At 44.4% G+C, this 27,987-nt stretch overlaps 1 protein-coding gene across 1 annotated transcript in view; it reads right to left on the bottom strand.

Annotated features, from left to right (window-relative positions):
• The window catches only part of SPACA6 (sperm acrosome associated 6), a 247,875-nt gene that overhangs the window by 39,647 nt on the left and 180,241 nt on the right, over window positions 1–27,987 (bottom strand). The window contains exon 9 of the mRNA XM_078653885.1: window positions 9,903–10,116. Within this exon, the coding sequence (XP_078510011.1) occupies window positions 9,903–10,116 (214 nt within the window). The remainder of the gene's footprint in view (window positions 1–9,902; window positions 10,117–27,987) is intronic.

The following is a 27,987-nucleotide window of genomic DNA, read 5'->3' as shown; positions in this document are numbered from 1 at the left end:
TGACCTGACAAGCAAGAAGATGCCAAAGAAAGTTCAGTGGACAGCAAGCTGTCAGAAAGCATTCAATGACCTAAAGCAGGCCATGTGCACAGAACCTATCCTCAAGAGTCCAGATTACTCCAAGCCATTCATTGTCCAAACAGATGCTTCTGAGTTGGGTGTGGGAGCTGTTCTGTCTCAACTGAATTTTGATGGTAATGATCAGCCTATTGCTTTCATTAGTAGGAGGCTGACACCCAGAGAGAAAAATTGGTCAGCTATTGAGAGGGAGGCCTTTGCTGTGGTCTGGGCCCTGAAGAAGCTGAGGGCCTACTTGTTTGGCACTCACTTCACCATTCAGACAGACCATAAGCCCCTCTTGTGGCTAAATCAGATGAAGGGTGAAAACCCCAAACTGCTTAGGTGGTCCATTTCCCTACAGGGGATGGATTTTACAGTGGAGCATAGACCTGGGACTGATCACAGCAATGCTGATGGGCTCTCCAGGTATTTCCACTTAGAGCAAGAAGACTCACCTGGTCAAGGTTAGTTTATTGTCCCAAAGTTTGGGGGGGGGTCATGTAGGAGAGTAGGGTCTGCAATCCTATGATCACCCAGATTTTTGCTTTTTGCTGCACTGGTTTACGACTTTCCCTGGCTGTGGGCCTGCTAATCAGACCCACAGCCTAGCTGTTCTCTCTATCCAAATTGTACTTAGGTACTGAATTGGCACTGGGCCCTCTCCAAGTCCCTGTACCCAGGGCTGAGGTGCACCCAGAAGTCTCCCAGGGGCTGAAGCATGTATTATGCCACCCCTGGATTGACTAACTAAAACTGACACAACTGGCTGCACGACAGCTGGGGCAAGGTGGTGTACCCACCCTTTGCTTTAGATATAGTATACCTATATCTAACCCTAAAAATGGACACACAGATCTCCTATCAGTCACTCCTATAGCAGGCCTTAACAATCCTGAAGGCAGAGTGCTGGGAATCGTGTGAGATGGTGCTCTAGCATGAGCTGAGCCTGTCTGCGGCTTTCGGGATCCATCCCTTAGCCGTTTCCATGATATCGCATACCATATACTCTTAAGTGCATTATAATCCTCGCGGTTATGTGCCAACTCTGGTATCGCTTTATCAAAACATGTCGAGTAAGGTGTCATACGAATTGGAATACTAACCCCTCGCCAATTCTGGCGACGGGGTTAGCATTCCACCCTTCTAGAGGGACACGACATGCCTGTAACCTATAACCCGGTTAAAAGTCAGACAGAGCCTTAGCATCCACAAAATGGATGCTGCCACCGAGACACAAGTCTGCCCTCCTGCTGCTGGGAGTCCTCCCAGAGCAGGAGATAAGGACAAAGGGTTTCCTGCCAGGGGCGGTGCCAGCACCGTCCCAGACAGGGTTTTGTGTATTGTAGGTAGGCAGGGCTTTAGAGGAAGGTGACTGCACGTGGCACCCCGGTGCTCACTGTGCATAGGCTGGCTGGAACCAGTTCCAGGGTCACTCCAGACCCTGTGCTGGGGAAAAGCCCGCCAAGGAAGTGGGTGTAACCACCCCCCTCCTAGTCCCACCCATAGGGCAGGACTTAGTCGCGTGCCAGCCCCTTTTTACAGGATAAAGGTAGAGACTGGCCCCCTTCCAAATCAGATCATCTTTGAATCCTGAAACTACTTTCTGCGAAAGGAACTCAAGACTTCTTCCTAAGATTTCTCCCTTGTGACTAAGGAGTAGTCACCCTGCATCTGCAGGCACCATCTAAGAACACTGCGGTCTGCTGTAAGTCCTTCCTCCGGAATCCGACTGCCCAGCTCGACGAGAACCGGCTTCCCTGGCACCTCTGACCTCTACCCACCTCTACAGCCCAGCTGAGAACCGTGGGTGCGACGAGACCTCAAGGGACCGGCCATCTGCAAGACTGCACGACTTCTTTCCAGCAAGCCCGCCGAGTAATCTACTGGTGAGTGCTTTGGGGTCCGAGAAGCCCCGACTCTGAGCAGCTCCAGCTCCGAAGTGCAGCCCCCCAGCATCTCCACGATCTGCGTGGGGCCCTTCTGCTTTCCGCTGCTCACCGCGTTGTTTGGCTACTAGCCCGTTGGCTTGTGGCCTCCCTGACGACGCCCGACGACATTTCTGCTGCTGGTCTGGTTGCTCCAGACTGGCCCTTGCTCCCTTCCCGAAGAGGAGCACCCCGGACCCTCCTGGTCCACTCAAGACGCCATTTTGAGTCCACCGCGTGGGCTTGAATTAGCCAAGGCTTGTTGCCCAATCCTGGGTAACTTCGACGCCAACGACTTCATCCATCGTGGGACAGCTCGCCCCTCCATCCTGGTCGCCGACAACGCCTCCTGGTCCGAGAGACTGCAGAGCCCAGCAGCGCCCACTCACCTGACTGCGGTGACTTCGCCCGGTGCCATCCTGGTGCCCACTTAATCACTGGCTAGTGATTCAAGAACTTGGTCCCCTCTGCTTTCAGGTTTCTTCTTCCTCGATCCAGGCTTGGATCCAACGAACTTTCCTTCACTGGTCGCCTGCCAGCAACTTCCTTCTTCCAGGCTCCTGGTCCGGCAACGAGATCCCCGACGTCTTTTCAGACCTATGCAGCTGCAGCCCCTGGGCTAGGTAACTTCGGCACTTCGGTGTCCCAGCATAGCCTCACTATCCTAGGGTCAGGATCCACTGTCGTTTTCTTCCTACCAGGTCGGGTTCGCCCGTGAACACTAACTTTGCCTTTACTAGCCTCCATAGACTTTGTCCCGCATCCCGCGTGAGAGTGCACACTCTGCACCCGAGTCCCCTAGGTCTCCTAGAAGTAATCTAACGATTCCCTAGTTAAGTCCTAGCGATTCCAAAGCCTATTAGAACTGTTACTTACCTGCTAGTAATTCGCATTCCACTTTTAGCGTATATGGTTTTTCGTGCCCCTCGGGCATTTGTGTAACGTGCTAACTTAAAAGTATTTTCGTAAGAGTTTTGTTGTGTGCTTAGCACCCTATCCTCATAAAGAGTACAGGGTTGTTGTGATTCTAATAAATACATTGTTTATTTTCATAACACTTGTGTGGTGTCCTTTCACTGGGGGTTCAAGGGGTAATGTGATGGTAAAACAGCTGGCTTAACACGCCCTCTAGAGTCTTAGCCTTAGACTGCTCGTATCCATGCTACTAGGATAGCTGGTCTATAAGGTTGACTTACAACCAATCATCAATAAGGGTTGTTTGGACTGATATATAGTGATCACTAGAATAGTGAGCACTGCACATCAGGCCAACTTCTCACATCCCTGGAGTGGGTAATAGGGCAATTCCAAACATGGAACACAGGTTAGGACTAACTTTAGCGGCACATGAAGGGCTCGCTTCTGCACATGCTGGGGTTTCCGCCACAGTATCATTATTAAAACAGAGATATTGGTGGCCATGCATGAGAAAACAGACTAGAAACTATGTTCTAGAATGTGAAATATGCCAAAAAACTGAAAGTATCAACAGTGAAACGACCTGCACAGACGCCCCTTCTAATCTCAGATAAACCATTAGCATGTGTTTACCTGGACCACTGTGGTCCCTTACAAAGGGATGGCAACTATAAATATATCATGGTCGCAGTGGATTCCTGCACGAGATTCATTTGCATGTGGCCCCAAGCGCTCGACTGACGCCATAACTGATATAAAAGATTTGCGAGTCTTTATCGGCACATACATAATGGGCATGCTACATTCTGACCAGGGTCCTGCGTTTAGCTCTCGAGCTTACAAGGAGGCCATGGGCAGCTTGGGCATTGCATTGCGGTACTGTAGTCCATTCCATCCCGAGGGAAATGCGGTGGTGGAAAGAAAAAAATGTGACATAAAGCAATCTATAACAGCGAGGGTATTAGGTTCGGGTGATGGGTGGGTCAAACATCTAATAAATATCCAACGTAGTCTTAATAATCTGCCAAGACATTCTCTGGGTGGAATCACTCCGTATGAACTCTTGTTTGGTACTAGAATGATAATCGAAGACCTCGATAGTCAGACTTCAGTGGTGGAACAAAAAACCTTTGATATCAAAGATCGTTTGGCTGTTTAAAGTCTGAGTAACACAAAGCTAAAGCCAACGGCCACTGAAGAAAAACCACCTGTCCCAGCAAGACCTGTCTGGATTCCAAAGATTGGGGATCTGGTCAGAGAAAAGGTTGCGGTGATGGAGGAATTTGGGCCTTCTTACAGAAAAGCAGTACCTGTCTTAGCTATCAGCGGAACGAGATCAGTAGTACTACCGCCCCTTGCTGGTAAAAAGGAGAACAGAGTTGTATCAATCGACCTGGTAAAACCACAATTATGTGGCCAATAATAAGTAGTAGGCCCAGTGGACTCCCAAGATGTAGCAGAAGACCAAACCTTGCTACAATTCAAGAGGTTCAAACTGAGAGACTAATCACATTTGATAAACCTGCAGTAAATAAAGAAGTACTATGCAACAAAGCCATGGAACTTGTGCCTCTTGAAACCCAAATTGCAACAGCTTGTCAAGAAACACCTGTCTACAATGATGTAGCCTCTGACTATACTAATATGACAAAAGAAGAATCAACTACAAAGATTATTAAAAATCCTGAAGCAATTCCAGCAATTGATAGAACTGCATCGGGTTACTTCATCAATTTCGATGACTTTTCTGAGGATCCAAGTGAACATGAAGAAAAACCAGCAAATAAAACTTTCAAAGAAAAAAGAACTGAACTCTTTCATCTACTTGGAGAAACATATCTGATTTCACCATGGATTGAATTGTGGATTGTGTTAGGTGTACTTTTCCTCCTACTCTGGCTCATTTTGGTTTTAAGCTTGGGAAGAATGATTGATGGAAAATACAGTTCCATGGACACAGCAAGTCAGAACATCAACTTGCTTCTAAAGCCTCACAGATCTTCTCACATTGAAAAAAGAGAACTATCATCAGTAAACATCACAGCCATTCCTATACCTGGTGGTGTAGCATGGGACGCTACTGATTACGAGTTCTATGGCCCGGTTGAACTCTTGAAATATCTACACCAGTTCAAGGTTTCTTTAAGTGACTTTGTATCACCTAGTACTTTCTCTGATGATTGGGACTTTGAAAATATTAATAATATGATGTCAGATTTAGAAATGTCAGCAAAATTTACTGAACATGATTATTTAGAAGGTTCATCAGATTATGAAGAAATATATTGCTTTAATCATTATGGGCATCACTATTTGCATAAATCTGCTAATCCTAGAAATGTTTTTGCTTATAATCAATGGGAACATTGTCCAACACCGCCAAAAGGCAGCTCGAAAACATTTTATGAGAAATTCCCATACTTCTCAGGGTTTAATATCACTGATCCAGAAACGTTTTATTTTAAGATTTTAAATAAGACAGGAATGAAAAACATGTTGACAAACACTAAATTGATATATTCTACAACATTTTATGATAAAATGTCTACATTTGGTTTTGAATTTTGGAAAAACAACATTGAGACAAAAACAGTCTTGGGTACTAAAGAATGGCAGGTACAAGGTTTAGAATCATTATTCAGAGCCTGCATGATCCCAGAACAAATAATGTTCCTGAATGACACCATTCAACAAACAACCTGTCTTGGCCTAGCCAAGATAAAGGACTTAAACAAACCGTCTATACCAAAGCCCATACCTGGTAGTAATAGCTCTACAGATGCGGAAATAGACGTATCCCATATTTTACACCAAAACAGAACTAATCCTGATTGGAGAAAATGGTTGATCTGGCCCTCAGACACTAATAACTGTCAAGACAGATTCCTGAACAAAACACAGGGGTTCGAACAGAACAGGCCAGACCCAAGATATTCCCAAAACAACATCCAGGGATAATTACAACATACAGTGTAGGAAAACTATGCCTCGAATGGCTACAGAAATCCACACTGCCTAAAATTAAGCAACACTTGACTTTACTTAAAGAAGGTGCTGACTTGCGAGATTTTTTATTGGGACCTAGCAAACAGCGTCAAAAACGTTTCATATACGCCGGTATATACGCTGCTTACAACGAAGCTTGGAAAGTAACGCAAATTGAAGCTGCGGAAAATATACGGGAAATTGATCGTATTAATTTGGAAAAAACACTGTCTGTAGTGGACAATGGGTTAACGACTCTGTCCTCCAGAATGTATTCACTGGACAGCATTCTATCATCTGCTAGTGATATAATAGAACAGGATATGCTAATGTTACAACATGGCCAGTCCCAATTACGTTCTATTGTACAGTTAGGCTGGACGTTACAAAACCTCAGTTCAGGCTACGTGCCATGGCGTCTAATCAACACAACGTCATTATTTTCTATCTTTAACCTTACTGATAAACAAATCTCTTTGGCACAAAAAGGAGCAGACTATACGGTGCTGAGCATTGAAAAACTAGAAAGATTGCCATTGACAGTCTCCGAAAGACCTGTCATTGAATGGATAATACATGGCACAATTACAATTCCGATAACGACTTTTCAGTTTCAATATTGCCAAAAGCACATACCAGCAGGCCTGTATGAAAGGTTGGGTAAAGGTTACATCAAGTCAACCTGGAATCTACCTTATACACATAGATGTTACAGTGGGGGGAAAAAAAGAGGTATTGGAAACAACTGTAAAAATTCACTGAGCCGTACACTTCTGTGTCAAGGAATTAACTTGCAAGGAGCCTGCAAAGGTTCATCAAATAACCTTTCATGCCACCTGCACGGCACCCCTGCTACACAAATAGATCCTTTTTTCAGACAACTTTCCAACGGCAGTTACGTTATAATAAGTGACCGCAGCTGTTGTGGCATGGTGCCAGGAACGGCCTATCTCGTCAGTGTAACTTCCAGGGTCACTTGCTGTATGCAAGTATTGTATCCAAATAGCAAACCAGACAAGGAGGCAACAATATGGCCTTCTTTGAATATCTCTTCTATTCGAATTGATACTTTAAGCAGAATGAAATCCATTCTTTTACAAACAACTTTAACCTCGTCTAGAGAAACGCATGATCTGAAAGTTGAAAGGACAGCAGCAGAGATACATACATTATTATCGACAAATTGCCCCATGCATTTCGTAGAAATGTTAAGTCAAATCTTAAACATGTCTGATACCAGTGGCATCGCACATGTATTTAAGACAGTTTTTTCGGGACGATTAGCACCCTTTGAAGCAGTCCTGAGCATCTTCCCGAATTTCGTGCACTCTGTGTTCGGCGGCCTGCCTCTCATCTTGGGACTCGTAGCAGGAATATTATTTTTGTTCCTTCTGCTCCGATATGGCAAATCCAGCCACAAACAAAACTCAGGCTACCATGGAAGAAATGCTCCTAGCGATGAGATACCGAGACCGGATTACTAAAGTCCTCGGCTTGGCTCGGCTAAGGGATCTGAATACTACCTGGTTTCTTTCATTCAGACCAATCTAGCAAGATTGCATCCTACCTGTTCTACGATGCCTGCTCTGCGGAGAAGAGTGTGTGTTGGACGTCTGTCTCACACTACCATCAGCATTACCTATGGATATCGATACTTTGCTTGGTTCGGTAACGGCTCATGCAACGTGTTGTCCCCAGCGGCTACCTATTCTGATGACTGCATTCGTTGAGACCTCACCATTACGATTAGGTGGCGGTGAGGTACGAGATGAAAGTGGCACACAGGTACAACCTTCTGTGACCATTGCTGATCTAGACACCGATGACGGCAATGCTTCTCATGTATGCACTATTTCTACTTTTTCGGACATGGTCCAACTTTCACCTACTGTTGTAGATGAATTCTTTGCCAGCCTATCTGAGTTAATGTTCTCTCCTAACAACGTGAATAACTTTTGAAAACACGAGCACATAGCATTCCCTGAACTCTGGATTCGACCTTCAATTTTGAAAACGAGAACTTCTAAAAAACTGTGGAACTATTTTTGCCCTGAAAGAGAAATTATTTTTCCCCGTTCCCAAAATATTTACCTTTTTGGCACATGATACTCTGCTTAAAGTAGAACTATTCTTAGAGAACAAGATTTCTATTTTTGAAACTCTAGAGACAACATTTTGACTTAGCCTCTAGCACATGTACAGTCTTGTATAAATATGTGATGAAATGGTATCGACCTTCTCTTCTGTATTAAGAGCCATTTCATAAATGTAATTTTCGTGATTCATTCAGTCAACATTCCAATGTACAATATATGCATTATCTGAATGATACCACTGCTTGAAAACGTGTATATACCATTTCAAATGCATTTTATGTATTTTGGAGTGGGATGGAAAACACATGCATAGTTATATGTTTGAAAATGCTTAGTATTTAGTAATGATGGACATTATACGTGGAGTGGGTGTTGTAAACGTATCTAGGACCCTATTTAAATATTCCCGATGTATGCCCTTATGTGGTTATATCAAATCATATCCTTATAAAGGCATAAGAATCATACCCATATTAAGTCATAGCCAATGCAGTCCAAATACGGCAAGGCTACTCCCATAGACTCCTAGAAAGCACAACGCATTCTTAAACAAACCAAGCCTCCAGCAGCCCGGTAATTCCCCCTGCTTCTGTATTGATTTGTCCTAGAACTCCTGAAGTCCTGAAAGAACTGCGAGTTCTTAGTGATGTCTTATGTCCAACCTTACGTCAAACTCGGCACCTTCCAGGTATAAATATACCAGCATCCGCCCTAGCAAAACAAACGGTGGTTTGGAGCAGATAGGCTATCTACTTGCCCGACGCCCTGCTGTAGCGAGTGCCGAAGGAAGCTGACCCTCCCATTGACGCACTGAGAGAGACGCTGTCTTTTCTCCTGCCGAGAAATCCAGCTCCAGTGATTTCCTGTCACCCTTGCGGGTTGCTAGGAGATTGAGTCCTGAGAGAGGGATACAAGACCTCCTTCATTCTATAAACATAGTACGGAGCTGATTAGACCCTTAGAGAATTCTTGATTCAGATTCTTAGCAGAAACTATCTTAATTTAAACTGCAGCTCACTTACTCTTCCCACGTACTAGGCTTAGGTTAGGTACACCGGGGTAGGCGTATCTTAGAAGCACCAGTTGAGTACGTTTAGTCAAGATTTTATCTATGTATATATTTCATCCATTTTAAACACCGTATGGCTTAGAAACCATACCCTGTTTTTATAGTATTATTTCATAATACTCCTTTTACTGTACGCACTTTACTTCATAACAAGTATTGCAATTGTGGCAACTCACTTCTCTTGCATGAGAAAGAAGACTGTTCAATAAATAACCTCTTTTATTGAAAACGCCCATCTCTCTACTTCTCTGCGCTTCTGGTGATACTAAGCATGCACGATTGACTGAGTAAAATAGTTATCTATTGTTTCCGCGACTCTGGATGTATACTCCTTATTCTGGAGGGAGCAAAGTTTATGCGGTTGTCAGAAACTAATCCCTTCTTGTGTACTTGAGAAAGTTTCTAGTGACCTCTGAGCTAGCTGGCATTCATAATTAAGTCTAACATATTCAATAGAGACCTAGTCGACCTAAGTCCTACGTCTAAACTATTGTTTATGTTATTCCAATGCGCAGAGTCTATTGGCAATATAGGAACTACACTACAAACCCGATGGCCAGACTACAAACCATTAAACAAGCTACACCCCAGGAAACATGCTACAGTCAGTAGATAAGCCATAACCTACTAGACAACCTACAACCAAACTGCAAGTTACAAATCAGTCGATAAGTTGCAGCTCAATAGACTATCTGCAGCACAATAGACCAAGTATAAACTGAAAGATAGACTGAAACCTGTCAGACATCAGTTCGTAAAGTGACCAAGAAAAGGTATGCAGACTCGTGACGTAGAACAGAGCGCCCGCTAGTTGTAAACAGTTGCCTGCTCATACCCTTGTTGACGTACCCTGCAAGCAGCGTGATTGCCATGGTGACCAGAGCCACGAGGATGATGATGTAGTTGATGCTCCTCTTCCTGAGAAAGCCCCTCTCTTCCAGCAGATGCTCAACAGAGATCGTTATAGCTTCTTCTGGTGTCTGGTCAATATCGTCGTGCGAATGAAGGATCGACCTGAACATTACCTGGAGCTCATGCTCTTCCAGGAACCGAATGACTGTGACTAGATCAGGGGAGACATGGCAGGTGGCAGACACAAAACTAGGAATTATTGATAAATTCATTCATTAAGACTTATGTCAAAGCAAACTCTCGCAAACTCATATTAAAATAAACACATATATGCATCATAAGCAATACAAACTATACAAAAGTTATAAATCTGTCAATCTCTCTCCCAAATACACAATGGGTCATATGTACGAACACATTTTCCCATAGACATAGAATTGGTAAAACACTTTGATACATCTGGCCCCATATATTTGGTTTTTCTTTGTTCGCCCATATAGCTAACAAAACACAGCCTTTGGTGTGGCGTTCATATTGCCATATGCATCCAGAAAATGTATTCCATTGAGTGTTATTTTACAATTTAAATTGCATATAAAGATGAATGTACTAATCCAATGTTTGTATTTCATGTTACCTGGAAAACAAAGGCGTTAGGCACCAAACTGGATGTATCCGCAGTCAGAAGTGGTCCTCACACAAAGGATATGATTGAAAACCTTTCATCACAGCACAACCCAACAAATGCGATATAAACCATGAATGCATGGTATGAGGCGTCCTAGGCTTAGAGCACTTGGACCAGCCACAGCATTAATTAGTAATATAAAGTGATGTTTTAAAAAGGGGATGAACCAATATTTTCTAAATAAAGGTCTTTCATTAACATTGACCTATAATTGGAACATGACTTACATACTGAACTTGAGTTTGGTGGACAGAGCAGTCTGTTGGCATGGTAGAGAACATTACCTTTGTCATCCCCAGGGTACCTCGCTCTCCAAATTTAGAGATGAAAGTGGGCCCTGTGGTCATCTCTGTACATTCATACTACATTTGTGGTGCATGGCCACCAATGGATGCAATGGCAATACAACTAAGTTTTGAAATGTTGTTTGTTTTCAAAAACATGCTCGCAAAGTGTGAGTTTGTTTTTGAACAACAGAAAACTAAAGACCCACACTCCTTTGGGAGTTTTCTCCCAGGGTGTCGGGTACCTTATTGGTGATGATGGACAGGAAAAAAGGCATTACATCGCCAACCTCAATAGGGAGAAGGGTGTAATGCCCTTCCTCTGATGACTTATACTCCATCAGGCCGTCAGAGAAACACTGCTCCCAAGGAGCCAACAGGGTTTCCATCAACAGAATACTAAATGCCACCTGTCTCTTAACATGTCAGGCTGACTGAGGGGTTGATGGGCAGGGTACAATTTTGTGTTGTGATGAGTATCCTGTCCAGAAATCTTTAAATCAGGCCATAATATGTTAACTGGGGGACTTTACTTCAAAAGCAGGGGTCCAATGTACTAAGTTACTGGTTGCGAAAGGTGGTCACAAGTTGTGACTATTCTTTTTGCACTGTGTATCTTTTATTCTTTTAGAAAACTGATGTGTGGGTTCACAAAACACACATTTTAGTGAGTCACAGATTGAACTGCTTAATGAATATTAATTAAGCTGGTGAGAACTAGGGGAGGGAGAAGAATTCTGCTCCGCAGGTGGAGTTCCGCTTAACTCCGCGAAGTGACTCAGAGCAGAGTTTTTTCTCCTGCAGAGCTTGCCAACCTTAAGTTGGCGAGTGCTTGCGAGAAAGAACAGTGCACTAGACCTCCTCCCAGTGAGATTTCTCAATGTGAGCAGTTGCGGCAGGTCGTGACTGTTCGTATTAAGAAATCTGACGCTCATGTTGAGGAAACTGCCTCTCGAGTAGAATGTCTACTTGAGTGGCAGAAAGCAGCAGTGCCCTTGTGGGCGACGCTCCTGCCTTTACCACCGATTTCACAGCACGGATCATACTCCCGGCGCTTAAAATCATTGCGAGCAGCGAGACTTAATAGACTCCATCGCTGGTGGAACTCCGCAGAGCGCAGCGGAGTTATCGCGGCACTTCATGGAGTTCTGCGGAGTAGAACTCTGTGAACTCCGTCCAGGCCTAGCTAGAATCTGCAACTTACTATGACAGGGATGGTGATCTGCAAGTATTAGCAGACCACTATTCCTATGATTGCTTATAAAACATGCAAACTTTATTTTTTAAAGCAGCCCGATTTCCTTAAAAAATGCTTTAAAAAAAAAAAGTCTCCATTCTTGAAAAGTTTACCCCTCAAACAGCCAGCCAATTCGCAAAAGGGCGGTGGTTTGAAGGGACTCTTTCCTTTTTGCGAATGAGTTACCACATGTACAGGGCCAGCTTTAGGGCGGTGTGATGGGTGCGGACACCCAGGGTGCTGACCTGGAGGGTGGGCACTGACCTCAGGGGGTTAGCAATAACTCACTATTTAAAAGCACATACTGCAGGGTTCCTTGTGCGTCCAGCTTTCAAACAGCAACTGCGCCTTTGTTTGCCCTATACCGGGCTTGTTCCCCATGTTTTACTATACTCTGTACTGTCTATTTGCACAGAATGTACTTGATGTAAAGCGCTCTGTTACCCCGGGTCCAGCTAGTGCTATTTAAAACTCCTAAAATAAAAAAAAATTTAAAAAATGTCAAGATAACTCTTGTGATTATTGTGACAGAGGGGTTATGAGGGGCACTTTTGCCAGGTGGTAGTACTAGTGAGGGAACCCGAGGAGGAGGTCATGGTGAGGAGGGCACCAAACAAGAGTGTCACCCTGGGCGCCAGCAGCGCTATAGCGAGCCCTGCACCCAAACATTGGAGTTGATAACTTTTCAATGATTTACAATTGATAAATAGGGACACAAAATGCAATTTGGAAAGGATGTCCACAACACAACTCTTACAAACTGCAAATCAGTATCAATTTGGAGATGCCTTGTAGGTGTGTGTGGAACTTTACCCACTTCTAAAATGGATCGAAAACATTGAAAATAACACTTTAGAGGTCACAAACACTTCAATTTTGTGAATCAGAGTGTTTGCCACAGCTAAACAGTTTCGTATATCTGGCCCTACGTTCCTCATACAGGACATTGAGTGGAATGGGGAAAACATCCAGACAGGGATCCAAGGTTAAAGTTTGCACGGTTGCACCTTCGATCCTTCCCTTTATCTATGCCTATTTTCTTAGGATTTAAGGTTAACCCAAAATTCTCCCTATTTAATATTATGCCAGGTCTGCTTAATATGAGCTAAATCTGGAAACAAATTGCTCCCTGATTAAACTTCTTTTTTAGATTTAGGAGGGCAGTGTGCAATAGTATTACGTATAGATTTGTTCAGACCTGGACTCAAAAGAACAGGAGATGGAGGGAAGATAGCTGGTCATTTCCTAGTATACCTAACTTAGCTCTCTTGGGGATTATGGCATGTATTTAGGAGAAACGAGGCAGGGTTTCATATATCTGTTTTTGTTTGCACAAAGTACCAATTAGTGTAATAATGCAGCATGCCTAAACAAGCGTCACTCCTTCTACACCCCGAACTGCCAGCTTCGCTCTGCCGACCTTGCCCTCGCCACCGTCCCACGCATCCACAGGACCTCCAACGGCGGTAGATCCTTCTCCTACCTCGCTGCAACACATGGAACACCCTCCCCACACAGCTGCGACAGACCCAGAACCTGCTGACCTTCAGGAGACTTCTCAATGCCTTGCTGTTTGAGCAGTAGCTGCACCCCCACCTACGCTCAGCGCCATGAGACCCTCACGGGTGATTAGTGCGCTCTACAAATAATTGATTGATTGATTGAATACTCAGGTCAATACAGTGCCAGAAAAAACTATTTAGCATTCTGCATAGTAATAGCAGCTGTTATTGCTAAGGCTCCAAAATGCAACTAAACTGAGTAATGCAGCCGTAACTACACGCTCTGTCTGTAGATTCTGAAGAGGGAATGGATGAGTCGCTTCTGAATAACTCTCCACTTTGGAATGACTCTCTGGGAGGCAATCAACTACAGTGTGTTGACGTGCTCATACAGGTCTTGGACGGCCCGCTGCAAACGCCGCCGCATCGCTGAACCAGGACGCGTTACGTTTGGCGGGCCTTGGAAGGAAACTTTCACGAGTGGCACCAGCCATGGGATCAGTCGCGACTGCATGACTCACAGGTGGGGGGCAGGGGTTGCGCGCGGGTGGGGGGGGGTTAATTTCAATTAAAAAATCCAAAACTTACCTTCGGGGTGTCGATATGCGTTGCGTCGTCCTCGCAGGAAGCAGCCGCAAGCAGCCTCCCTCCCTTCCCCTAAGCCACATCACAACACTTCAATGGCAGCGTTGTGATAGGCTTGGACGCTGACCATGCAGGCATCTATGGGGAGGCCGTTTTCTCCATGTAGGCTGCATGCAGCCTACATGGAGAAATGTGACAGTGTGCCTGACTGGTTTGGTTGGCCCTGGGGTCGACCAAACAGTCAGTGCCCACAACATTGGGCTAGCCACTCCTCCCCTGCTGTCGAGCAGGACCGCCTGCCCCCAACCAAACCCTTGTGCTTTCTGGCAGTGCAAGAAGTAGAAACATAAAATGGTAGAAATACCATTTTATGTTTCTGTTTCCCACACTGCGAGACAGCAGTGGGGCGACGCTCCTCCGCCCGCATGGCCACTGCATTGGATGTAGATAGGAGGTGGGGGGAGACACGGCCTCCTAAGCTCCTGAATACGGTCAACTTGCAGGATACTGCAGTCATACAAATGGGAGTGCTTGTTGCCTCACCCGCCGCCCTGGTCTGCCCAGATCGCTGAATTTCCCAAGGCTTGCCCCGTCTGCCCCTTTGCCTGCTATTGTTTACTGACTGCTGGTTGTTCATACGACTTGCAGTGTAGCTGCTAACTGTCCTGGTCTTGGTTGTGGTCCTGTGTCTTTCTGCTGTGGTGTCCTGCTGGAGATTTAATGATGAAGCCCCTCACCTGAAGCTGCCTAAACACCCACCCCATACCCATCCATCACAAGGGTCACTAGTCAGGTCACCCAGCCAATAAAAGGGGCTGAGCGCATGTGCACTGAGCCAGTTGTACACCCAAATTCCTGGTGTCTGTATCGTTTTTGAGCCAAGCATGCAGGCCTGAGGTCCACAACTTTACACTGGCAACGGGCACACTGATCCCGCCAGCCCCCTCAAGCCGCCCACAAGGAGGCATAAACTATAGCGCTGCCCACGTTCTATTGAGACTGGTGATGGTCTTCTCTGGCATTAGAGAGAGAGGAGCTGCAGCAACAAAAGGCTTCTGCATGTGGGGCCTAAGCCGAGGGGACCATGATATGAGTTCTGGCACAAGTTCATTCCCCTACCAGGGGGTAAGTAGCTCGCTGCATTGAGCCACCCCCTGAAGGACCAGCAGAGTACCCTGCGACCACCTACCAGTAAGCAAGGGTAGATGAAGTCTCGCAGCTGTGCTCTTAATTGCACAGAACCCCAGATACTCCCCTCCAAGAGCGGCCACAGGGCAGATATGTGGAGGAAGTGCCCGGCACTGGGGTGAGACAGTGCACACGCTGCAGTGTCAGTGCTAAGGCCAAGTAAGAACCACACCAACACAAGTGTTTAGTTTACTCGGGCCAAACCCGGGACTGACTTGTCATGGCCCCGCCTTTATATTTATTGTTCGGCCCAAGTCACAGAGTGGGACAAACCATTACCCTAGGGACATGGGTGTGCACCAGTAGCACCACTCAGTCCCACAGGATAGTGAAACACTACATTCCTCAACAACTTCAATATAATAAAACATAAAACCTATGTAACACAAATTCATTTAACAAAACAGTGTGATAGCAACAGTAGATATCAAAACAGTGTCCATACGGTTACCACTGCACAGTTCATCAGCCCTCGAACATCTCCTTCACTCCAGGAACTCCGCTAGACGGGCTGCAGGAGCGGGATTGCTCCTCAGAGCATACCTGGAATAGTCACTGTTGCCTGAGCAGGCGGGTATACCAACATCAGAGTCATCGCTCTCTCGTGAAGCAGGGGTAGGGGCACTGGTTAGCCTAGGCCTGACATTGTTTGTTGGCGCCCTTCCATTCGGGTTGTCTGGAGAAGAGGAGAGCATATCCGGTGTGTTGCCATCGTCGCTGACTATGGAGTCCTCTTCATGTTGGGATGGTTCATCACTGGAACCATGGACCCTTTTGAAGAAAGAGATGTTTTGAGTCCCCTCCGTGTCTCTACTCCGAGCTGTGACCATATTCCCTTGCCTTTTCACAACTCTCCACTGTTGGAGCTCAAAAGGCATGCAAAACGTACTGCCAGTGTGGTGATCTTTTAGGTACACTTAGTCTCCTTCGCGGATGGCGGAGGAGGTCACTTTTTGCCTTGCACATGATTGGTCATTTGTACGTTTCAATCTGGAGAGCACCGCTATAGCCATCAATGGGCTCCGTAACCTGGGTGTGATCATAGGAGATAGTGTCCCTTCCAACTCTTCCCATGCTGGCATGCCCTGGTGCTCTCTCTGTGGTCAAGTGGTGGGTCATGCGATACTCCTGCAAGAAACTGTAGATGGCTCTCTAGACTGATAACTCATCAGCATGTGCAATATAGATTACTTTATGCAGAGTCTTTATGAAACATTCCACTTCCCCATTTGCCTGGGGCCATTGAGGGGTTACTTTGCAGTGTTTAATGCCCCATGAGTTCAAATAGTCTGCAAACTCTTGCACGTGGAACAGAGGCCTGTTGTCTGTTTTTACTAACTTGAAGATGCTATGGGTGGCAAAGATCTTTTCCACTTTCGTGATGACCTCTGCTGCGGTCTGTGTTCCTACAATCTTCATCTCCAGATCATTTGTGTGGTCGTCGATAATGACTAGGGCATTGCGACCATCAGTGAGGTGACCAAAATTCATGCTGACTTGTTTCCAAAGCTGCTCGGGTTGTCTACTATGATCACAGGTAATGGTCGATCTGGGGTACCTGACACCTAGCACCAGTGGCATGATCGGATGGCGTGCTCTACCATCTCATCCGTTCCAGAAAACCAGACCTTGGCGCAAATTCTGCTTATTGTCTTGACTATCCCTTGACGCACTCTGTCGGCCTACTGCACAGCTTGAGTGGTGAGGTTAAATGGGATGACCAATCTGGGACCTCTTAATAGACATCCGCTGCCATCTGTTGACAGCTCTTGCTACACCTTAAGTAGGGACTCCAGGACTTTCCTTTCTTGGGGGGTACTTCAAGCTAGACTTTGCATGATCTGTCACCAGTTGCTAGACTGGATGGAAGCAAGCTGCAGGCACTTGTCTTATTTGTAGCTTTAATCAGTGACTCTAGACCCATCGGGAGGGGGCAAGATCTCTCAGTGACTAGCGTGACGTAGGCTTTGGTGGATTCCACTTCTTACTGCTCTTTCGAGGTGGCATTTCTGGGGTGTCTCGAGAGATAGTCTGCTGGATTGGGTGATCCTGGGCGGTACTCTACTCTGCAGTCATAGTCCTGGAATTGTAGAAGCCAAGTCTCAATGCAGGGAGGTGGCTTGGATGAGGATCCTTGAAAGAGTGGTATCAGGGGTTTGTGGTCAGTCGAGACGACAAACTGGCGGCCATAAATATGAAAGTGTCTGCACGCCCAGGGTATCGCTATGGACTCTTACTCAATCTGAGAGTACCTCTGCTCTATATTGGTCAGAGAGCAGCTGGAATAGGCCACTGGGGCCCAGGGACTGCCTCAAGGCCATAAGAACTCGCATCGACAGCCAATTTTGTGGGTTTTGCTGGGTCAAAATACGAGATGGTAGTGTTGAAAGAGAGTGTGTCTTTGCTTTGTCTTTTGGAAAGCTTGTCCTTGGTCTGCGCCCCACTGCCAGGGCCTAGAGTAGTTTGTGAGTTCTCGGAGTGGTCGAGTCAGATCTGGTATCAACAGTCCACAGAAGTGGACCATGCCCAGTAAGCTCTGCACCTCTGAGATGTTGCTTGGCCGTGGGACCTCCTGGATGTCTTGTACCTTCTCCGGGTCAGGGGCAATGCTGTTTCTCGAGAAGGTGTATCCGAAAAAACTGATCTTCTTCTTGAGAAACTCACATTTCTCTCTGTGCAGAGTTAGATCAGAATTGTGGATGCGCTGGAGTACTCCTCGTAGTTGTGAGTGGTATTCTTTGAGCGACTTAGCATACACAAGGATTTCATCACTCATGTTGAGGACTCCTGGTAGCCTGCTGAGCACCCCCTAATTGTATTTTGAAATACGTCTGACGTGCTTGAGATGCCAAAGTTCGTCCTAGAAATGCAGGTGCTCGCAAGTTCTTTCAGATGGCAGTGAAAAGCATCTAGTAATATGTCTGAATCTTAGCGAGCTTGTCTGAACATGAAGCGCTCATTTCCACACATTATCAGTTGTGTCCTGTATAGTTTTATCAGTAAAACGGTATGTCTGTACATATTTAGTGGCCAGTTCCAAGGAATATGAGCAGTCTTTAATGACAGTGTGCTACTATATGATCCTTTTTCTGATGTAATTGTGACAGTGTGCTAGGAAATGCCCTGCAGCTACGTGCAACACTTTACCACTCTCCTGCTGAATTCATTAGTTACACTTTGTGTGACACAAGGATTCACAATCTCTATGACTTCAGTGATGTAACATTGCTGTCAGCACCCAATCTACAAATTCTTCCAGCACCACTGGTGCAAAGGTGCTGAATTATGCCTCTAAGTCCAGTATCAAAACAAATAAATGCAAGTATTCCCAAGCAAGAATCTGGGTGAACTGCCCAGTATATTAGTAAATGTTTTTTTGCTATACATAGCCATTTCAACGGAGTACTTGCTCAACCATAAATAATCATGCACAATCATTCCACTTGTGTACGCATTTACACTTTAATTGAGAAATATGGATGTCGCCGCCATCTATTGGGGAATGGTGGACCATCATTAGGGAAACATTTTCTCTAGAAGCTGCCCTGGCTAAAGCTAGGGGAGAGGTATGGCGCCGCAGCCAGGGCGACTGACGCTGGAATCTGGAGACCACGGTTCGATCCCCGGCTCCGGCGGCAGGTTAGCCCAGCACCATGTGACTCTGGGCAATAGCTTGCTTAATCTTCCTGACGGCCCCCAGCGCCTAGAGACCCTTACGGGTGATTGTTTGCGCTTTGGGGTCCTATGTACATGGCAACATTACACTAGATAGATAAAGAGGGCTATTTAGGACTATGTGGTACAAAGTTGTTATGCTATGTTGTTGTTTTGACATGTCTGGGTCATAGGCAAACGCTTTTTTAGTTTTCTTACTCATGCTATTCCTATATTTCGGCTTGTTTTCTTGATTGATTTAACTGGTTGATTAAAATCACTATTTACACTGTTTTACTGTATGCATCTGTTTCTTTACTGACCTATTTGATGGCAATAAAAATATTAAAAAAATAAAAAAAGAGAGAAATATGGATGTAGCCGAATTGCCAGAGTTTCTGACTTTGGATCTAGTGAACCAGGTTTAAGTCCCAGCATTGGCTCTGTGCAAATCGCTGATAATTCACAACATTTTGAAAGCATGTCTAATATTTAACAAAATATTTGCCCCGTCTTATGTCTATTAAAGCTAGGTGCGTTGCGAAAGTCTGAAGTCCTAAAAATTGGATCATGGTTCTAAAAACTTTAGAAAGCACTGCTTTACCTGTGAGTGGCCATACATGGTGCTTGACTTACTCCAGGGCTGAGCTTGAGTACATTTACAGTTTTGTCACACTGTGCTATAGTGACTTTTGTAGGGTGGTTTGTGAATAGCAATGGCCTCACTCTTTCATGGGTAGGGGTTTGTAGAAGCACTCTTATTTCAGGCTAATCACCCTTGCAACAGCAGGTTGTATTGTGATTGGAAGAGGATGACTTTGGGCCTTACCCTGCGTTTGGGGTATGGCATGGAAGTAAGTCTTTATTTCCTGAGAGGCTGTGGATGTGGTTCTACAGTTGATATTGTATCATCATTCTATTTAGACACGCCTGCCTCGTAGTATCTTCGTTTTATGTAATTATGGCTGCCTTTTTTGTCAACGCAACTGTACTGGTAGCACACTGTTTTACTTCACTGGTCTCACACCATTTTAAGATGGCCGCCAACTGGATTATGTGGCACCTTAAAGTTCTATTTCAATTCTTTGGTGTTTTGTTCTGTTCTAAGATTCTTTGAAATGTTTTCTGCTCAGAAGTGGTGGATACAAGTTGTCTGCATAATGCTAGCCTACTTGTCTTTCATAAAATACTGCATTCAGGCACTATTATTCCACTGTTCTGTATTTGTCACCTCCCCAGTGTTTTGTCGTTCTGTTATTATGCATGAGGAAACTTTATTGCGCTCTATATAGTGGTCAAGCATCAATCACGATTTACGTTGCATTTCAGAAACGTGTTACACGCATACCTTTGCCCCACCACCCATAGATGGCCACTTCTTTTTTGCTCTTTTTTAATGTTCACCAATTCTCCATTGGTGGATCACATTTCAGTCAATATTTAAACCCTTAACAGGTGGAAGCTGGCAATTCTGATTGGATTCACTCCTTGACATTCGACGTGTGAGTTACCATAATTCACAGGTTAGAATTAGGAATGTTTAGGCAAGTCACACTGTAGCAGTTGCAAGAAAGGAGAAATGTATTAATGTCTCTGAAAAAACCCAAAGCCTTGCATGTGTGTTGCACAGTCAGCAGTCAGTGCATGGGAACCTTCAAAGTTTGTCTGCATAGGAATTTGTACTGGAAGGGTGTGCTTTGAGTGGCAGTCTCATACTGCACAGTGCACACTCACCTATGCACCATGGTGTGAGGCTGTTCATCACGTGAGGCACCAGAAGCAGGCCTCTCTTTGCTGATATTGCACGGCACTGCATTTTCCTTCATTATGCAATATATTACAGCGAAATTGTATACAGCCATGCGTTGCCTGACAAATGAGTAAATCTGGGCCAAGGAGTGTAAACTACAGAGAGGGAGCCAGAGGGTCGCAGTTGCCAGAACACCAGACAGTACACTGAACGCCGAACGCCGAGCAGTGAGCAGTGAGCAGCGAGCACCGCGGTTCAAGCTGCAGCAGAGAACGATCGCAGAAACGCAGAAACGCGCTACAGGCTTACTGACCCATGAGCCGTGGGCCGTGTTGCCTTTGTCTGCCCTCGGCCGCCGAAAACCCAGGAAACAGGCGGGCTGAGTGGGTGCGGGCCCCACTGGCTCACAGCCAGTCAATGCCGCGCCTGCCTGCCTGTCTGCCTGCCTGCGTGCCCGCCTGCCTTTGATGGGAAGCCCGCAGTAGTCCACGGAAGCTGTGGAAGCTTAACCCGCGCCTGGTGCTCATCTGGTGCTTGCCCGGGATGATTTGCGGCGAGTAGCCGTTTGCAGCGGAAAGAGGGCTGAAGGGCAGCTAGTTTAAACGCCGGTGAGCCCCGAGGCAGTGTACCTGTGGAAACAGTGCAGAGCAGATACAGAGAGCTCTGAGCAGCTTGGAGCTTAAGTTTTGGCAGAGCTACGTGCCATAAAAAATCTAAACAAATACAAGGAGCAGCACCATTGGAAGGTCCGTCTAATTATCAAAGAGGCGCACATCGCAGCCCAAGCCATCTCTATCTATCAAATTGCCCGGCCACCAAAGCCGTCCCTTCGCCATTACCTCAGTCATCACCCCAGCCACCTCCACCACCATTGACCAAAACGGCTAACTTCCTGACGGCAGCTGCCCGAATTAGGTCACAGTCACACTGCCACGCACTCGGACATATTTGAACAGCTTTCCTGCGACAGTCGGTGGACAGGTGTCCTGAAGAGCAGACAGGCTTGGAGGTAAGCCGTGGCATAAGCCGTGGTGTGTTGATTGGTGGGTGTGTTGGTTTGGAGGAATAAGGGGGAAAAGGTCTCCCCGAATAGAATATAGGGAGCAGGGCGAAGGGATAAGAGACAAGGGAAAAAGGTTTCTGTAATAGGTTTCTGTGAGAGGCAAAGGAGCCACAGCAGCACGGGCATAAGGAGTGGAGCGGAAGGGGGATCAGGGGCTGTGTGATTCCCCATAGCGCCGGCGGGTCAGAGCAAGCAAACAACAAAGTTGTAAATCACCTAAATATCAGGAGGTAATAAAAAGTCATCTTCAGATACTTAAGAAAATCGGCATTTCCTAGCTAGACTCCCAGACCACCTAAACGATAAAGCCAGCCAAAATATTGCTTATATAGGAAGGAAATCCCATAATACGTATAAGTTTCGATCCCAGGAATTCCAAGCCAGCCGATTAGTAGGAAAACACTTTTGAGTAATTGTAAAAAGACCATGAGGTTAGGAAAAATTCGACAGGCACCAACATACAAACATAAGAAAAGAGCTGCTACAAAAGACCAAAGCAAGCAAGTAAACAAAAATAAAACACAGGAGACCGATGGGAAGGAATTAAAGAGCCTGATCCCAGTCCCCACTCCAGAACTTTTCAAGTTTTGGAAGAAAAACCCAAGGCACAAATTTCATTTTCTAAAAGATCAAATGGCGGCTATTTACGCAAGAACAGAAGAAGAAAAAAGCCTACAAAGCCCATTAAAACCAATAAACTTAAATTCACCTAGTAAATGGGAAGGAAAAGGTCAGGTACAACGAGAAAATCAGCCAATACTTAAACCAAGTAATGAATTGGAAGGTAGCAAGGGCACTCTGCCCCGAGAAAAATTAACGATTAAAAAGTGGTTGTTAAAAACAACAGCTCAGATCCATGTACCGAACTGCCAACTTATGTCCACACCGGACAAGATAAACATTGAACAAAATGGAAATAGCCTAACTTTAAATAATGATCAAAGCCAAATTGGATGTCAAGTGAACCCCCAAGGGAATACACATAAGATAAACTGGACAAGATCCTTCTCAATTTTCGAGGAAGAAGAACTGCTGAAGATGCTAGAGGTAAACGTACAAAAAACAGAGGAATCAGGGGGGAAAAGGCAAGTGGAAAACAATGAAACAGAGCGGTCGATAATAATAGAAAAGGGAGAAAAACGGGAAATTACCTCAAAACCCAAAAAACAATATCCAGTTCAATCAGTAGGAAGGATTGTAAACCTGAGAAAAGTGGTCTTCAGCATGGAAATGCAAAAAAAGACTCAGCGATAACTATTTCCTCCGCCAGTGGCTTCGAGTCCATGGCAGGGGCCCCGATGCATCCAACAATAACACAGACGGCCCCCGGGAGTGATCTATTACTAAAAAGTTTACAGCAAGCAATCAATATCTTATATCTCCAATCTGACAAACTGGACGTTCAGGTGGATCTAATGAATATAATCGCAATGCATATAGCAGGAATAAACACTAAATTGGAAACAATCTCAGATCACATTGCAAGAGAAACAATAAAGGAAACACAAATACAGGGTAAATCAACTGCACCAAACTGCGACTGCGGGAAAATAATAGACAAACTGGCTACCTTACCAGCAATCCTGTCAGAAATCTTACGTGTGACACGTACAACAAGGTCTCATGGAGAAATGTCATACCAAGAAACAAAGACCGAAACTTCTAAGACAAAAAAGCAGAAAGGCAAATGTCTATTCACTGAGAAAGAAATGTTATCTGAAGAAAGGGAAATAAACGAAAAAGGTCAAGAAGAAATTAATACACATTTGTCAGCGGTTAAAATTGAAATCCAATCCAAAAGACAACGTAAACGAGCACGGAAAGCCAGGAAGAATGTCTCCAAAACCAAACAAGAAAGTCAAAATTACCCCATATTCGCACAAAGAAGGATTACGAGTTCAATAGATCAGAGAGAAGAATCAGACATAGTAGAAGCTATAAACCAAGAGGCAGACGCAGAAGAAAACACTGATCCGTTAAAAAACACAAAGCAAGCAAAGACAACGCCTACCTTCCAACGAACTCCTAAAGATGATAGAATCACAAAAATAAATCCACTAAATAAAATAAAAAGAATAGTGGACGATACAGCAAAACCACTAGGAGGATCAGGAAACAAACAACAAAAACCACAGGTTATAGTGCAAATAAAAGACAATCCACAAGAACCTAAAGCGCAAGATAATTCAAAGTCGACTAAAGGGGAATGCGATGGAAGCAAATCAAACCAATTTGGAAAAGTAATTAACCACAAAACCCAAACAGAGCAATCAGAGCAATTAATGAGTATGAACACCAAACTAACAATCACGGTAGGAAACTATGAAGGAACACGTAATGCCCCTCAGAAGGCAACGCAAAGGAATTTTGAGAGGCGGATTACAACACATAGGCCAGCCGACCCAGCACCATGGTTCCAAAGAGAAGCAGTGTCATCTTTAAGATCCAATTCAGTAGAAATAGCCAGTGCTAATCTCCCAAGGCAAGACACTCACTGAGACCAAACAGAAGAGAGAAGTGAACATAGCCGGACTCAGACAACCCAAACGGCTACCTTAGAGACTACTATTCAGGCCTGAATATCCAACAAAAGGTAAAATGGACATGTTGAACCAGGGGAATATACTAAGGCTATTCAAGGAGATTCCGAAATTAAGGGTAACAACTAAAGACCTCATAGCAGTAGAGTTTGTCCAAACAAATAAGGACCTCGACTGTGAAATGAGTTGCACCACATGGGTATCAAAGGAGACAACGGACCTTATTTTCTCCACAAGAACTGACTTTGGTATAATGCTTGAATATCCCACCCCAATAAAGTATCCGTACCCACTATTAAACAGCATGGCCCCCCTAGCAACAAATATTAAAGTAATAACATCTTCCGTTTTAAGAGGAGCAAGAAATGAGTCAATTACCCAACAAATAAGGAGGGAAGCCGTGTCTTCCAGCAAAAAACCGGGCCCACAAAACCTCCGACCAGATGTAGATCAGGACTGGACTTGGATCGCACAGGTATTGAATTCGCATCGATCCTGATGGAAACAGTTCAAGACAAGAAAGATACATCGAGGACCGAATGAAAGTGGAAAGGAAAATAAGAATTTGCTCATGGAATGTTCACGGTTTCAAAGAAATGGAACAAGATCGTGAGACAATTGCCTTCCTGGGTTCTTTCGACATAATCCTGTTGCAAGAAACATGGAACGTTACCCGCAGACAAATCATAGGTTACGAGGAACACCATGTGATGGCGGAAAAAATAGCAAAATACGGCCACCCTAGAGGGGGTCTGTCCACATTTAAAACAAATAAGTTCAGTTGGAAGTCAAAGATAATGGACTCAGGGGTAAATTGTATACAAATTATAAAGCTAGAAAACAACCAATCAATATTAGAAGTTGGGTGGAAGTTACTGATTTTAAATGTTTACATTCACCCTGAGAAGATCACAAAAATCAACAAACTGCTAGAACTGATAAATTTAATAAAAACATTACAAATAACTCATCAATACTAAGGGATGCTGATCACAGGTGACTTCAACATTAACTTGATAAGAGTAAAGAGTAACAAATGCAAAATCCAAGCAACATTGAATGACCTGGAATCGCTGGGACTAATGACGCTTAATGGAAACACAAAGGGCGATCAACCCGCAAAAATCACTTACATGTGTGGAAACAAAAAATCCATAATAGACCACACATTGATTAGTAAAGAGTTCATACAGTTGGTTAATCATTTCGGTATTATAATTCGACCCGAAAGTGACCATTTCCCGCAAGAAACTATACTGAATTTAAAATCACAACAAAACGCAGGTATCGCGTCGCTAGCCTCAATCCCGGAAGTTAACAATTTAAGGAAACTCAAATGGAGAGGTGTTATAACAAATGAGATAATGGAAACAGTGTATACGCAAGCAGAAAATATACAGACATCAGAACCTCACTCACTTGCAAAAAATTGGGAAAATCTATATACACTCCTGCTAGAAAAATTTCCGGCAAAGCCAACAGTGAAACATGCATATGACGCCCATAAACCGCCATGGTTCACCACAAAGCTAAGAGCCAAAAAAAAGGAAATTGCCAAAAAATTAAGACAATTGGCCGCTTTAAACAGACAGGGAGTGGTTATAGACAATAGCGAGTTACAGAAAATGCGAAAAGAATACAAAAAAGATTGCGGAAAGGCAAAAAGGCTACACACTGGGAAAATATGGGTAGACCTGTTAAGGACAAGTAAAGTCCCAAATAGCAGCGAATTCTGGGGCCTAATCAATAATCTATCAAAAGGAACTGAAGGGCAGCTAAATATAGGAATAAGTGAAACCGCATGGCTGAATCACATAGACATCCTAAACAACAATCATATGTGGCAATCCCCGTGCATAGAACCGAGGAAGCAAACAAACAAGGGAATGGATGTGGGAAATGAAGTAATAACGCACGGAACATACAAAAGGGAAAAAGAAACACCAAGTGGGGCACCTACGGAGCCTTCCCCGTTGACAACAGTGGAACAAACGACTCTGTTGATAAAAAAATGTAAAACCGAGGGCGCAGCAGGCCCCAATGGGCTACCAAACGCCATATTTAAACAAGACCCTGACTTCTGGGCAAACTACCTTACCCCACTTTTCAACCAACTCTTCACTGATAAAAAGATATCAAGGTCCTGGTATGGTAACATCTTCCACCCCATTTTCAAAAACGGGAGCAGATTGGAACCAGGGAACTATAGGCTGGTAGCCCTCATCGACGTAGAGGCAAAACTTTTTTCATCATGTATATTACGCCATCTACAGGAATGGATAAATAAAAACAATATAGTCCCAAAGTTCCAAACAGGTTTTAGAGAAGGCATGGGATGCACCACAAACCTCACCCTTCTGTCGTTATTAATAGAAAGAGCAGAAAAAAAGAAGGCTGGAGTGCTGGCTTGCTACATTGATCTAAAATCTGCGTTCGACAGAGTGCCAAGAGACCGGTTATGGAAAAAGCTAGAATCCTGGGGCCTCCCGCAGAAATTAATAGACATATTAATCACCTTATACAGTGAAACATGGGCCAAAATAAAACTTGGTGATTGGAGACGGTTATCAAAACAAACAAACATAAGAAATGGACTTAAACAGGGCTGTGTGCTCTCGCCAAGCCTATTTAATGTGTATCTAGCAGATTTAAATAGTTATCTGCTACAGGTTAATGGGCACCCACCGAAACTGGCAAACAAAGCAATTCAGTTTCTGCAATACGCAGATGACATTGTGGTTCTAAGCCACACACCTATAGGGTTACAAAGGGTCATAAACAAATTAACAGAGTACCTCGACATAGTAGGTTTTGAACTTAACAACAAAAAAACAAAGGTCATGAGACTGGCGGTCCGAGTAAAGGCTCCTTTAGATGGTATGCAAAGAATATCCAAATTGAGGAAACAGCCACATATAAATATTTGGTTATCAAACTATGCAGAAACATGTCAATGGTAGAACAAAAAAGAGATATCTCAGCAAAAGCACAATCGTTGATCTTCGCCTATAAATTACTCCAAAAGAAACTTCAATGCCCCTCATACGGCCATCTTCTAAAGGTCATGGCAGCTCAACTGTTACCTACGTTGTCTTATGGGCTGGAAATATGGCATGGGAAAGAAATCGACATCCTAAATAAACTACAGATTAGAGTATATAAATCTGTATTTAATCTTTTTAATGGATCGTCTCCAGCACAAATACGCCTGGAATTCGGATTACAAAATCAAGTCTTCCAGAGGAAAGCAATCTTTGCAAAATGGTGCTGGAAACTCAGAGCATCAGAAACAAGAACACTAAACAACCTTTGTTGGCTGGAAATTAAGAAACAATTCGAAGAAAAAGAACCAAACACTTGGGGCACTTATTTGGGAATTGCCCTGGAGTCACTAAAAATCAAGGAGGTTTGGAACAGTCATTTGGAACGAACATCTTTTAACAAAGTTTGCAAGCTAAATGCAAAGTCACTATCCTTGCAAGAAGACAAAAGGATCTTAGCCAAACGCCGCCATGCTTGGTCTGTAATCAATTCATATAAAAGATTAAAACCTCAACTTTACCTTGATGCTCATTTTCGGCTATGGTTGAA

The sequence above is a fragment of the Lissotriton helveticus genome, chromosome 7 (genome assembly GCF_964261635.1).
Source record: "Lissotriton helveticus chromosome 7, aLisHel1.1, whole genome shotgun sequence".
Taxonomy (NCBI): domain Eukaryota; kingdom Metazoa; phylum Chordata; class Amphibia; order Caudata; family Salamandridae; genus Lissotriton; species Lissotriton helveticus.
This window is presented reverse-complemented; position numbering and strand designations above follow the sequence as displayed.